Below are 14,746 nucleotides of genomic sequence, written 5' to 3' on the forward strand. Positions count from 1 at the left end.
CTTAAAAAAAATCAGCAATTACTCTTTACTTAGAAGACATGTTAAGGTTCTTTGGAGATGTAATGTTCCGACAAGCCTGCTTGATCAATTACCAAAGAAGAATGCCAAAATTATTCAGGAAAATAGGATTTTCTTATCAAAGTCATACAATTTTGTGTTACAAAAATGAGTACACCCTCCTGAAAGTTACTAAATTAAACTTAAAAAAAAAAGTGTATAGGTTTAAGGCTATTTTTGATCAACAGGTAAGTATATTGAACCAAAATTTTTAAAGGCAAGTCATTTCCTGACAATTAAAAGTGTTATATAGCTCACTGAATCATACACATACTTAATGCTGGCGGCAGTGGAACCACTTGGGAGAGAACTGCCAGCGGACTTATTTTTTAGCATAAAAGAGGACAATGTTACAAGAGGAATACCAACTTATTATTTTAAATGTGAAAATTTAGCAGAAGTAGCACCAACATTCAAAAACAATGGACTTGTGATAAGGCTCCTGAAATAATCAGGTCTTTACTTTAAGTTTTCATTTAATGACGAGTTAATTTTTGCTAGAAAAAGAGCAGGAGAGATAAAATGCAAGAGCCTAGGAGCCGGCAAAAGCCATGAAAAGAGTGACACTTTATCTCACAGAGTATGACGCAGCCTGCAGAAGTGACATGCATGGTTGTTGTCACCACTAGAATTACCTACTGTAGCAATGCAAAATAAACTCATTTAACCTCTTCCAAGGCCCATATTCACAAACTAGAGACTTCTGGGAATCCATACTCTGGTCTCAAGAGACCAAGTCAACCATTTCAGATCCAAAAGCATTCAACATGTTCTGGTGTTGCTAGAGGAGGAGTACAGTGAGAAGTGCTTGGTACCCACAGTGATGTTCAGTGGTAGTAAAGCTTTTATATACTGTAGGGATGAATGAGTGCTGAAGGTGTGAGGATTGTGCTTTATCAACGCTGGCATGAATTCACACACTACTGTGTGATATAATACAAAAACTTGAAACAGAAGATGCTACCCTCCCCTCATTCCCTGCATTATTGGACATTTTTTCAGCATGCAATGAAGATATTAATTCTCCAAAGGTGAAAATCCTTCAGTGGACATGTATTTCACTCAATCTTAACGCTCTTGAGCAGCTGTGGGGGATTCTGTAGAGAAGAGCTGAGCAAAACTCCCCATTAAAGACCAGAGCATTTAAGGAGGTTGTCCAGGAGTTAAACAGGACAGATGTGAAAATTTGTCATGAACTTGTACACTCAGTGCCAAGAAGGGTCAGAGCACTATACTTTAAGTTCTGGAGGACATGCTAAGTATTAGAATATTATACATTTTCTGAATTAAATCTAGGGTGTACTCATTTCTGCAATCCTTCATTTAAACAAATTTGGCTAATTTACTTATCTTACAGAAAATATTGCCATACATTTTGTTGTTTTTATTAAGTATATGTTTAATATGTTTCAATTTTGCCATCTTTCCATTAATTATTTTAGTGATCATTATGTTAATACATCTTTTATATTTATTCAGAGGGGGTGTACTCATTTATGCTGTGCACTGTATATTTGTTGGTGAAATAGAGCAAAATAGTCAATATTGTGTCTAAAACGTAAGTGTCTTAATATTACATTCTTGTTTATTGAACTGCTGTATAAAATCAAAATCACATTTGTAATCAAGCTGTGTTTTGGTGGAAAAAACGTCAGCCTTCACGTGATACTGTTTAACTATGTGAAATAATATATAAATATATTTCTGCCCCCATATCTTGAATTTTGTGATCATTCTAAATTTATTTTAATAAATTGAATCATGCAGTAAAAGAACACACTGGTCTAACTTACTAGACTTCCAATTGCCTTAGCTAAACTTTAGCCAACTTACATGGTAGCTTTCATGAGTCATGGATGCTAGCAAGACAAATTAACTATTTTGCCTTTTGGATAATTAGCTGTAAATTCAAGGCACAGTTAGCTTCACCTCCACAGCAAGACAAACACAACTGAAAAGGGAGGGAGAGCGGCCATCACTTCTTTGGCTCTCTGTCTTTGATGTGATGTGCAGCTGATCTGTGTGCTACACTGCTGTGCTGCACCTGCGCTGAGGGGAGAAAGACATCGGAACCCGACAGTCTCTTAACATTTCCCGACCTGACCTGATATTTTGACTTTTTATCTGTTTGACAGGGAAAGCTGTGCACAAACAGAAATACACACACACACACACACACACACACACACACACACACACACACACACACACACACACACACACACACACACACACACATATTCATTTATTAAATGAATTTGATGTCTATGTGTGCAAGTGCCCTACATACCTTGAATTAAATGTAGACTTTCTCCGTTATAGCAGAAGAAAGATACATTTCATTGACCTTTTGTGACAACGTGCCCTGATATATGGGATAAAAAACTTGTCACAGTGAAGCCTGCCAATAAACACTTTCAGCTAAATGTGAACAGCAGCAAGACAAAAACATTAAAGGAAACCTACAAAAGTATCACACCATTGTAGTGACCAATAATAAATTATGCATTTAAAATTTTGAATGTTTTCATGTAATATTTTATCAATTTAAATGTCTTATATATATATCAATAAATTGTATATTAATTCCTCATTTATATCTGCAGGAGTCATTAACTTTCAAAAAGCAAAATGATTATATTTAATAATAAGTGACTAATAAGTGAAGTCACTGTTTTATTAAAGTGATAGTTCACCCAAAAATAAAAATTTTGTCACCATTTACTTGACTCAAGTTGTTCCAAACCTGTAGTATTTTTTCTCGTTAAAAATAAAAGAAAATTTAAAATTTTAATTTTAAATTTTGTGTGTAACCAAATAATTGATGGCCCTATTGACTTTCATAGTATGGAAAAACAAGAAAAAGAAAAAATCAATACACACGTCAGTGGGGACCAGAAACTGGTTACCCACATTCTTCAAAATATCTTCTTTTGTGTTCCATAGAAGAAATAAATTCATACAGGTCTGGAACAACTTGAGTGAGTAAATGATGACAAAATTTTAATTTTGGGTGAACTGTTCAAGGGTTTCCTCCACATATGTACTCCACAAAATGGAAAGAAATGAACAAAATATTTTCAAGAACAACTGATTTTATTCATTAAACAACTGATAAATGACTATTGTAGACAATTACAAGACTTATGTCTGATGAATCCATGTGCAGAAAAGGCATAAATCTATTTCAACTGAATTTTGAATTTGTTAACACAAACAGATTATAAAATGACACGACTGTCTGGTTTATCCTATTCATTAAAATATGGGATCATCACTTCAGGCATCTTTATTTTGCAACACAGAAATGATCAAGTTAATATTGGGTCAAAGCTTAAAACAATAAAAGGTAAAATAAAAATAACTTAGATGTTAACTAATTGTAAAAAAAAACAAAAAAACATTTTAAATATAAAAAAATGAACAAAAACGGTTATACTTCTAATTCAGCACAGCATATCTCTGTTTACAAACCTAAAAGTATTAAACCAATAAAATAAACCAGTAATATTTTGCTTTTCATATTTATTCTGCATCCAGACGTGTATGAGCTTTTCATTTTTTTGTTTAACAATCTAGGAAGTTTGCAGCCATCAGAAGCTCCAGAGCTATTTCTGGGGCAATAGGAAATTCTGGGATTTCTGTTGAGCTATTAGTATAGCGGACTTTATATGTAAAGTACATGCACACTTTAGAAAGAACGTGAGATGGGATCTCTCGAAAGTTGACCTCATTTGTTTCATTCTCAGCAAACTGGCCTGAAAACAGACAAAACAATGTTACTCTCTCTTTTATGCTTTATCAAGATAAACACAAAAAAAAAAAACAATGCAGCACTAATAATTGAAACTCTAATATATATTAGATTTTAAATGATTAGTGCTTATGCATTTTAAATTATTAGTATATAGTGTATTTTAAATGAACATAATCCAGTGTTATTCATTACTTTTTTAACAAATACTCACCAGGTCCACTAAGCATAGCTTTGATTGTTCCAGATGTAAGAGCATGTTCTCTCTTCACAATAAACTCATGGCCATCAGAGGAGATCAATTTCACGTACATGGCATCTGGCCCTTCACAGCCACCATAGGTTTTTTCTTCTCCATCTAAAATGTATTAATTCGATCATACCCTCAAACCACCAACATAACATAATGCAGAAAAACCACTGTATTATATACCTTAATCTAAGAAATGTACTTTCAAATTATCGTATGCTTTATTCTCCCAACAACATAGACAGACTAGGTCCAGAATAAGTAGTTAATTCATTTGTTTACAAATATTTAAAATGTCTTACCCATTCTGACTGCCTTCCCTTTTCAGTCTCTGCAATATTAAGAAAGAATGGAACCGTTTTAAATGAACAGAAATGAACCCCACAGAATTATAAATGCAGCAGCGTTAGTAACAGCACATATAGATGTCATATAGAACCAATTGTCTATGTAATATACATTATATTTAAAAATAAATAAATATTGACATTTGGCACAAGAATAAAACAGCTCCACTAGTCCTGTGGGAGTCTGGGCCATACATGCAGTACAATAAATCATTACCTTCTCAGTTAGCTTAAGCACAGCGTACAAACCGCATTTTCCCACAAATATTCCAGTAGACCGCATTCACACGAATCGAGATTAATAATTAAATAAAACATATAATGTCTCACCTCACTAAGATCGAGCAGGTCTGGGAAGTTTATTCAGTTTTCTCTCCGATAAGCTTCTGGGAACTGCTTCTTCTGTTGTCACTGCCGACAACAGGAAACAATTGTCGGGCAAAGAATCAATGCACCTCCGTTATAGATATTACAAATGAAGAGTCCTCCTCGATATCCTTTAATAATTAATAACACATCAGAATTGTGTGTTTTCGGTTGAAGTGTCCTTAAAGTGTAATGTGTATGATATATACATCTTTAAACCTGTGATGTTTTTGTGCAGTCCATAATCAGATGGACTGCATGTGTGCTCGCAGACCAAATTGCTTCCGGTGGTTACTCGTCTTGCTGTCTAAGGAAGTGCGAAAACACCACATGATAAAATAATGTATCAGATTGGGATTTTACAGGGGCTTCGGCGTCTGTTAAAAAATCAGCAACAGATCATCAGAAATCTCCAAGTCACTGTTCGTCCGATATTACACAGCAAAAGGAATATTTGCCACACTCATGCTGCACTTTTAAGGAGGCAGGATCATTTGCTGCATGAGATCCGAAGGTCATTTTTAAAAGCACATGCAAATAAGGTACCTAGTAGAAGAATAGCAAATATGCCATGACTGGACGAAAAAGCCCGGTTATTATTATTTTTATGTTTTCATCATTTGAACGAGCAGAGAAGCGTCAGATCCGTAGATCCGGTCCAAAAACATAAGATACGTTTATTATTTAATTTAATTTTACTTTATTTATTTTAGCAATTTCTAATATACAATAATTTAAAAAATGAATTGAAATTGCCCTGTTCTGCAGAAACCTATCAAAAGAAAATGTAATAATTTAAAATGTAAATGTAAGAAAATGTAAATATATTTAAAATGTATTTCGATCCACATGATCTAATTAGGTGCTATTTTCAAACATGATTATGACATTATATAGTGTTCAAAAAGCTTAAGTTACAGCTTTTAAAAATGCACTTTATAATTCAAAATACATTCATTTTTATTAATGTAATGTTTTATTACTGCATTATTTTTTTAAAAAAAAAGCATAAAGCAATCAAAAAATTTGAATCTAAAATATGAAAAAAAAAAAAAAACAGCTATACTTAATTGAGAAGCTGTTTTTGTATCTCAGTGTTCAGAAGTGCTACTCTTAATATATTTGTATCTCCGTAGGTCCAGCCATATTGTGCTGTTAGATGGTATAACCCCTTACCAGTCCAGCCCGAAGATGGAGAATTGATCTACAATGGCAACCTGGGAAAAGCTGTCCTTGGTAAATTACCTGATTTAGAGAACATGCAGCATTTATATAACACTATAAAACACCACATAAACTACCAAACAGATACAATTATCAAAGGCTGCAGTGAATGTTTTACATTAGACCTCTAAAATAATCTAACGAGTTAAATCTGCTCTTATGTTATAGGTGTGAAGTTTTTCTCCTACTCCAGCAGCATGTTTAGTCTCTGTGTGATGCCATATGTCCTCCTGAAAACAGGCATCGGTGTAAACAGCTTGGCACTGCAAGTGGCGTTTTGTGGCATTATAGGTTTCTTCACATTTCTTACTCCTGTTCTCCTCCATTTGATCACCAAAGGTTATGTAGTACGCCTGTTCCACAACAAAGAGACAGACATGTACACGGCCATCACTTACAGCGCCCTTCTTGTGGAGAAACGGACTGTGTTCCATCAGAGTGATGTCATTATCCCTGATGTCAGTCGGATGTTCACCAGCTTTTATGCCAAGAAACGCTCAATGCTGGTCAACCCAATGCTTTTTCCTCTACCCCACGACTACAACCACCTCATGGGTTACGACCGGCCCTTTTCTTTTGACACAGATGACCTGAACAAACCAGATAAAAGTTAACTTGTCCAAGCTAAGTCTGTCCAATGCTGGTGGGCAACCAAGATTTTCTTTTCATCATTTCAATGGACCATTGTAATGTATTACACATTGACAGGCTGGTATGTCATCCAGTATAGTTGTGATGCAGAAACTTGTACGGGAGTGCAAATAAATGAAAAGTCATATTTAACATTTGTGCTCCTTGTCTGAATTCCTTGCTTGTTGCATTATTTCATCTTATGGTCTAACTTCTATTTTCTTGTACTTCCTTATTCTCACTCTTTTTTTAATAAAGGAACAACCAGTGACCTTTCTATCTAAAGGGGAAGTTAAGTGCACAGCATTACTGTGACACTTTATGATAATTTCGGATAAGTAATAACATCTGTTAGCCTACAAGTTTTATTCACAAATAAAAGACAGTTATGTTTTTGAATGCTTCAGTTTTTCTTTTTTATATTGTAGCATTGCCTTGTGTGTCTTCTGCCTTTGCAGAGAGAAGATTATTCTGCTCCTCAGAGCATCTTAGCATTTGGTACAACTACGAAGGTGAGTTGAATAACATTTTTATTAATGTGCAGTTATATAACTCTAATTGCTAAATTATTCAGTTTGATCTATTCAAAGCCTGTATTAGTATTTTACATTTTCAGCTGACTCAGTGGCTTAAATTATTATCAGCAAAAGAAAGATGTGTTCACAGATGTTTACACAGAGAAACGTTTCTAACAAGACTATTACTTATAACTAATTTTACTAATAATTGGTTATTTAGATTGTCACAAAGGCTGTGTCCTTGGAATATAGAGCCCCTAAATGGAAATGGTGATGCAAAAAATATGAGATAGGTGGGAAAATTATATTTAAATGCTTTTGGATTTAAATGCAAGAGTATTGCGTTCTCATGAAAAACTTGCCGTTTGCTTGCTAAACGATGTTTTTCCTGCACAAATGTTTTGAGAGTGAATGCCAGGTTTCTCGGGGAAATGCAAAAGTTTTGTGAGAGATTGTAAAACCATTGAAATATTATTTCCTTCCTATCTCATTTTCCCCATTACCATGTCCTTTTAGAATCTTAAACCTAAGATACACATGTGTACTAGTTGGGGAAGTAGTGGCCTAGTGGTTAGAGAGATTGACTTCTAACCCTAAGGTTGTGGGTTCGAGTCTTGGGCTAGCAATACCACAATGAGGTGCCATTGAGCACGGCACTGAACCCCCAACTGCTCCCTGGGCGCTGCAGCATAAATGGCTACCCACTGCTCCGGGTGTGTGTTCACTGCTGTGTGTGTGCACTTTGGATGGGTTAAATGCAGAGCACAAATTCTGAGTATGGGTCACCATACTTGGCTGTATGTCACGTCACTTCACTTCGTTTTGCACAATGATTGCTAGAAGGTATTTTTACTCTTTCCATAATTCTCTTTGCTCTCTCTTTAATCAGGGCCATTGTATTACTTGTCAGTGACTGCTTCCCCCTGCTCTCAAGAAGTGACCTGGCACGTTATGACTTGTAGACTTGAGTGTCAGTTTCCCACCCTTCTATAAAAATAATATGTCACTTTTTATGTAGTTTTGTAAAATCCAAACAGTTTATGGCCATGACATAAATATAATAAAGCTCTTAATTATACATTCCAACAAATGATTTTCAGAACCAATTTAAATACCGTAGCAAAAATTTTTAAACTGTTTAACTATTTCAACATAAATTAAATGTGTTCATTATTAATGGTACTCATAATGTTAAAGAAAATAATAAATTAGCAGGTAAAAAGTAAAAAGTCTCATTTTCCATGTATTTTTCAGGACTGGAAAATTAGACATTAATTTTCCAGATTTTCCAGGACATGTGGGAAGTGCATACAATGCATAGCCTAATTTATGCTTCATGTAACTTGGAATAATGTTTGAGCTTGCTATTAAAACTGTATAATGTCATTTTGTTATATAGCCTTCGTAGCTTCGAAGCTTTTTGTTATTTAGTGTTCACAATTTTGGATATCATGCTCGTGTTTACGTCAAAGGTCAGCTCTGGTTTGAGTACACACAGTCATATATTCCTTGTGAGGATGTCAAAATCTGTTCCATCGTCAAAGGAGGTAATACATGAATAGGTTTACTGCACTTTATCTTTTGTTGTAGTGATGAGGTTGTGGATATTGATAGAGTGCTTCATTGTTTCAGAAACACTGCATGAAACCTGTCCATTTTATTTTAAAAGAAAAGGATTTTTCCCTACTCAGGTGAGATATCTATATTCATTTTATTATAAACAAGATTTTCTAAATTGTTCCTGTAGCTTTACTAGTATAGCATGGCAATGCAATGGTCATGTGCTTGTTTCCCTTTAAAAAAATAAAAAGTAAAGGTAGTGTTGCTTGGATGTAAGCACATGACAAATAAAAATGGAAGCTATGGAACCAATTTTATTTTGTTTTCCTTCGCAGAGGGAATTTCAGATTTACTTGGATATGAACATTGTTGATGATGCTGAAAGAATGCTGACATTGCATTTCAACATCACTGCGCAAATAAAAAGTACTGGTAGAAAGAATGGAATTTTTCGAAAGTTGGGAGGGCTGTAGGATTAGAAAATCCCAGCAAAGGGTCAGAGTCAGAATTTTATTTTATTTTATTTTATTTTATTTTGTTATGGGGGAAATGTTATATTTTCTATCCAGTTTCTTTAATAATATCATGATTATATCAATATGGACTGTTGTGGAGAGTCATGATATTGTTTTAGTTGTGAAAGTGTTAATAAATTTACATTTAAATGCAAATATCCTCTGAATTTACAATAAGAATTTATTTTGTGACCAAACTTCTGTTTACCGGCACTTCTGTGTTCACCTATTTACAAGTACTTACAGAAAAAACAAAACAAAAAAAAACACATGATTCACGGTTCAGTCCAAAAGAGAAGTTTGGCAAGTTTATTAGATTATGATTTGATCATAGCCCAGCTTTTAGGAAGAAAAACCATTACACACGGAGAGATTTTGCCACTGTTTCATTATATACAGCAATGATGCTTCTGTACCTTTCAGTTTTTCTTTGCTATATGTTGGCATTGTCTTCTATGTCCCCGGCAGAGAAACAATTGGGTTGTTCCTCAGAAAGTGTTAGCATTTGGTACAGCTACAATGGTAAGATCTTTTTTTGTTTGTTTGTTTTGTTTTTTTGCTTATTCAGTATAATCTGTTAATAATCTGTTACCTCAGAACCTCAGGTGCCAGCAAAAGATAAGTGATAAAAACTCAATGGATGTTTGAACAATTCTTTCTTAACAGAGACCATTGCTAATTTAATTTATGTACTAATTACTGTTAATTTGACCAGTGATGCTCATCAATCACCTCTTTTGGGATTTGAATCTCTTTTCACGATTCTATTTGATGCCATTGTTATGAAATTAAAAAAAGCCAATGCTCTCTTCAATCAGGGCCATTATATTACCTGTCAGTGTCTGCATCCCCCTGCTCTCTAGGAATGTCAGTGTACAATTTAACGTGTACAGTAATTCCAAGTAAGTTTATGAAAGATGAATGCTCTATATTGATTATGTTATGCATATAATATAATGTATTCTTTATGGACCTGCCCATAGGACTCAAGCTTTGCTATTCACTACCTGCATAATATTTTTAGTAATAATTATATCTAATAGTAAAAAAGAATAATTATAATTGTATTTTATTAATAATAATTATAATTAATATAACAATCTAATTTGTTATTATTATTATTATTATTATTATTATTATTATTATTAGTCTTTTATTTATTATTATTTATTTGAATTTTTATTCATTTAGTGTTCACAATCACACGTGTTGGATTTCATGCTCTTATTTACTACAAAGACCAGCTGTGGTTAGATCACGTGCAGCCAGATGTTCCTTGTGAAGATTTGAAAATATGTGACATCATCAAAGGAGGTACTACATATTAGACTGTTTTGCTACATTAAAACATAGTGGTTCAGCTGTGTATTAATTTGTCTCATGAGACCACATTCTTTGTTTTAGAAACACTTCATGAAACAGTTCCAATTCATGTGAGAAAATATTATGGCCCTAAGGTGAGCAAATCTAACAGGTAAAAATATTTTAAAAATTCTGTCACAATATATATATATATATATAGAATTTTTTTTTTCTTGTCCAGAGATTTCAGTACTAGCACCGAACATAAAAAAAAAAAAAAAAAAGGCAAATTAAAGTGTGATCCTTTGAGGCTATGAAATTAATTTGATTTTGTTTTCCTTTGCAGGGAGAGTATCAGATTTATGTAGATGTGAACATTGTCGATGATGCTGAAAGAATGCTGACATTACGCTTCAATATCACGATGCAAATTAAAAGCACTGATCGTAAGAATACAATTTTTCAACAGCTGGGAGGGCTATAGGACAAGAAAATCCTATTTTTAATTAGTAAGACATAGCACTGACAAGGATGCATTAAAATGTAACAAAGAGTTCTATTTCATATAGCACAACTTTTTTCAATGATGATAGGAAATGTTTCTTGAGCTCCAAAATCTGAATAGAATGATTTCTGAAGGATCATGTGACACTGAATATTGGAGTAATGGCTGCTACAAAATTCAGCTTTGCTGTCACAGGTATAAATGACATTTTAAAATATATTAAAAATAGTTATTTTATAAATACATTAAAAAGAGTTATTTTAAATTGTAATAATATTTCATAATATTACAGTTTTTCCTGTATTTTTGATCAAAGAATGGATAATGATTTATCATTTGAATATCAAGTGATTGTCTCTTTGTTGAGAGTCATGATATGGTTTTAGTTTGTGAAATGTCTATGAAAGTGTAAATAAATTGCATTTAAGTGCAAACATCCTCTGAATTTACTGTAAGATTTTTTATTTTGTGGCCAAACTTCTGTTTACCGGCACTTCTTTGTTCACATACTTACAGGTACTTACAGGAAGATAAAAAACCTTGATTCAGTTCAGTCCAAAAGAGAGGTTTAGCAATAATGCAGTGCACTGTCCTGTTGTTATTAGAATGTGATATGTTCATATCCCAGCTTTCCAGAAGAAAAACCATTAAGATAAAGAGATTTTGCCACTGGTTTGTTTTAATAAATAAGAACAGCAATGATGCTTCTATACCTTTCAGCTTTTCTTTGCTAAAAGGTGGCACTGTCTTCTATGTACTCGGCAGAGGAACAAATATTTTGCTCCTCAGAAAATGTTAGCATCTGTAGCCCCTATTGTAATTGTTAGTTTTCTTCTTATTATTATTCATCCCCACTGCGAGTCTATGGCAGTCCTATGAAATGTAAGTAGGAAAATTATTAAATTTGGCACACTTGTAGTGATGGTCATGAACAGTGGTCTGATCTGACCAACTTTGGGATCCCTTGGACCAACTCTATAGCACCATCTCAGATATTCACTTTTCAAAAGGTTATAACTTTTGAACCCTTGGTTCTAGAAGAATTAAACTTAGTACACCTGATTACTCTCATCAAGACACCCATTTCTGTAGTGCTCCTCCTCAAGCTGTATCTCGGCCAAACTTTGATCAGTTGAAACGAAACTTGGTATGATTCATCACTGATATGCCAAAGTTGGAAAGAGTGCCACCTATGGGATATGAGATACCAAAAATTTATATGTTTCAATATTATTGCACAAGTGAAAAATCTCTATGTTCTGATTATAATTTTTTGAGAGGTGGGAGGTATATAGGAAAAGCTTTGCATGGTATGCTATATATTTATTTGTTTATTTCATGATTTCACCTCATGACTAAACTTTATTTTTATTTTTTTCAAGAGTCCCCTATTCACAAAACCACTGGCACTTCCAAAAAACAAACAACCAAACAAAAAAACAATAGTGTTTTATGACAATGCAGTGCATTGTCAGAAGCGAGAACTGATTTTAGAAAATGGTTAGTTTGAAACTTGTTCTGTTTAAATCCCAGTTTTTCAACTTGTACATAACTATTCCGAAAGAGAGAGTTTGCCTTTTGGAGTTGTTCATGAAGGATAACAGATAAGGTGCTTTTGTGCCCTTCAGCTTTTCTATGTTTTATTGAATTATTTGTATCTGTGACTGCAGAAAGATGATTATTATGCTCATCAGAACATCTTGAAATCTGGTACACTGTTGAAAAGTAAGTACAATATCAAATACGTCATATAAACACACTTTAAATATATATATAATCAAATATAAGTCTGAAGTTGGAAAACTTTATTTGTTTAAGAATTTTATAATCACTTGGTTACATTTATTTTATCAAAAAATACAATTAAAACAACATTATGACATTGTTAAAATGTAAAATAAATGTTTGAATATATTTTAAAATGTAATTTATTCCTGTGATGGCAAAGTTGAATTTAATCAGGCCCGTCGTATTACCTGTCAATGAGTGGTTTCCCCTGCAATCTTGGAGTGAGTTTGTATTCTGTAATGTATAGAGTAATCCCAAGTAAGTTTGTGAAAGATTTTATGTTGATTATATACTGTAGTTTTATTTATGGAACTGCCTGTTTAATTTAACTTTAAACTGATATAGCCTAACTATCTAACTTTGACATGATCTATTGACATTTGCATTGTTTTTCAGTGTTCACAATCAGCCGTGTTGGATGATGTTACATCATTACTACACGTTGGAATATGTTTACTGCATTATATTTTACTGTGGTGATGTAGCTGGGATATGATGAGGTTGCTTTCGTGTTTCAGAAACACTTCATGAGACTTTTCCATTTTATGTGAAAAGGTTTTTTGGCTCTGAGGTGAGTAATCAACATAATGCTTCATCCACTCCACTTTAAATTAATTGAATACTTCAGAACTTAAATGTATTAAACTACATACTATATATATATATATATATATATATATATATATATATATATATATATATATGCTATGTACTATGTACTATGTACTATATATTATACACAGTCCGCCCCTTCAGCTCACCTAGCAGCCTGTCAATTAGGAACTTGATTCTTCTTCCTGGATGAGCATTATCAGCTGCTGAGTAGTATCATTCATTCAGAACTGCCTTCTGTTTGAAGTTTAGACAGACTGAAATAGTTAAAGGAGGTTAAAATAAGAGCCTTGGGCTGCTTCATCAACAGTGTCTGCCATTAGCCAGGAGTAGCTCTCACTCATTTCTGGTAAACGTGCGATTTGTGAGACATTACCTTATATGACACTTGATCATAGAACCATGAGTAACCACATAAAGTGAAAACAAACATGCCAATACAGTAATTAATAAAATTATACATACATACATACATAAATACATATGCATTTATTTTAGCAAAAATATAGTAAAAACTGTAGAAATTCTATTACACTTCGAAATAAACTGCGAAAACAAAAATTTAAAAGCAAATTAAATATAATTGTTTTATGTAATATATCTTAAAATGTTATTCATTTCTGTGGTGGCAAAGCTGAATTTTCAGAATGCTTATTTGGTGCTCAATAAAAATGTGCTATTATTATCAGTGTTGAAAATAATAAAACATACAATTATATTTTTTGTCAGTATTCTATGAGGAATAGAGAGTTTAAAAACAGCATTTATTCGAAATGGAAATTGTATTTAATGTTATTAAAGTCTATACTGCCACTTTTGTTTTATTTATTTTCTTGCTGAATAAATTTATTTCTTTCAAAATTGTCTTTAACAGGACAATAGATAGATAGATAGATAGATAGATAGATAGATAGATAGATAGATAGATAGATAGATAGATAGACAGGGTTCGCTACAGCTCTTGTCAAGAGGGTTGGGTGTGAGGTGGCATATTCTTAGTGAGTGTGGGTGTTGCAGGCCTGACAAGAGAGAGCAGGTGTCTCAGGACGGGCTGACCTCGCAGCTTTGACCCAGGGGGTCTATCAATCTAGATCTAATGGCAGGGAGGGGGCCTCCCCACCTCCCCCCCATAAAATGCATACATTAATGGATTACATGTCATTTTGAATTTATAAATGTTCATCATCTGTGTCCTCGAGCAGCAAAACAAAGAACTTGATAAGATGCTAAAGTAATTACTTTACTTATTAATTACTTAATAATTTAACATTATTGCCAAAAAATGAGTTGCGGAATGCCTGAACATGGTTTGAAGACC

The 14,746-nt window shown here is 33.4% G+C and overlaps 2 protein-coding genes across 2 annotated transcripts; one reads left to right on the forward strand and one right to left on the reverse strand.

The window, feature by feature from the left end:
• Positions 1–3,134: 3,134 nt before the first annotated feature.
• LOC109062479 (elongin-C) lies at positions 3,135–4,897 on the reverse strand. The gene is made up of 4 exons (XM_019079570.2): positions 4,739–4,897; positions 4,364–4,392; positions 4,026–4,169; positions 3,135–3,815 (listed from the first exon to the last, which is right to left on the reverse strand). The coding sequence occupies exons 2-4, from the start codon at positions 4,365–4,367 to the stop codon at positions 3,625–3,627; spliced, it is 339 nt and encodes a 112-aa protein (XP_018935115.1). The 5' UTR covers positions 4,368–4,392; positions 4,739–4,897; the 3' UTR covers positions 3,135–3,624.
• A 152-nt stretch (positions 4,898–5,049) lies between these two features.
• On the forward strand, positions 5,050–6,781 carry LOC109062476 (transmembrane protein 70, mitochondrial-like). Its single transcript, XM_019079565.2, has 3 exons — positions 5,050–5,316; positions 5,911–6,010; positions 6,167–6,781. Exons 1-3 carry the CDS (start codon positions 5,116–5,118, stop codon positions 6,610–6,612), a joined length of 747 nt encoding a protein of 248 aa, XP_018935110.1. The 5' UTR covers positions 5,050–5,115; the 3' UTR covers positions 6,613–6,781.
• The last annotated feature ends 7,965 nt before the right edge of the window (positions 6,782–14,746 follow it).

Source organism: Cyprinus carpio, chromosome A2, assembly GCF_018340385.1.
Source record: "Cyprinus carpio isolate SPL01 chromosome A2, ASM1834038v1, whole genome shotgun sequence".
Taxonomy (NCBI): domain Eukaryota; kingdom Metazoa; phylum Chordata; class Actinopteri; order Cypriniformes; family Cyprinidae; genus Cyprinus; species Cyprinus carpio.

Bases quoted from the DNA above. Each gene is read 5' to 3' on its own strand.
- LOC109062479 (XM_019079570.2), bottom strand. The intron at 3,816-4,025 runs GTGAGTATTTGT...GTCTGTTTTCAG, and splicing joins AGCTATGCTTAGTGGACCTG to GCCAGTTTGCTGAGAATGAA.
- LOC109062476 (XM_019079565.2), top strand. From the start codon at position 5,116: ATGTATCAGATTGGGATTTTACAGGGGCTTCGGCGTCTGTTAAAAAAT. The intron at 5,317-5,910 runs GTACCTAGTAGA...GTATCTCCGTAG, and splicing joins TAAAAGCACATGCAAATAAG to GTCCAGCCATATTGTGCTGT. The intron at 6,011-6,166 runs GTAAATTACCTG...CTTATGTTATAG, and splicing joins CCTGGGAAAAGCTGTCCTTG to GTGTGAAGTTTTTCTCCTAC.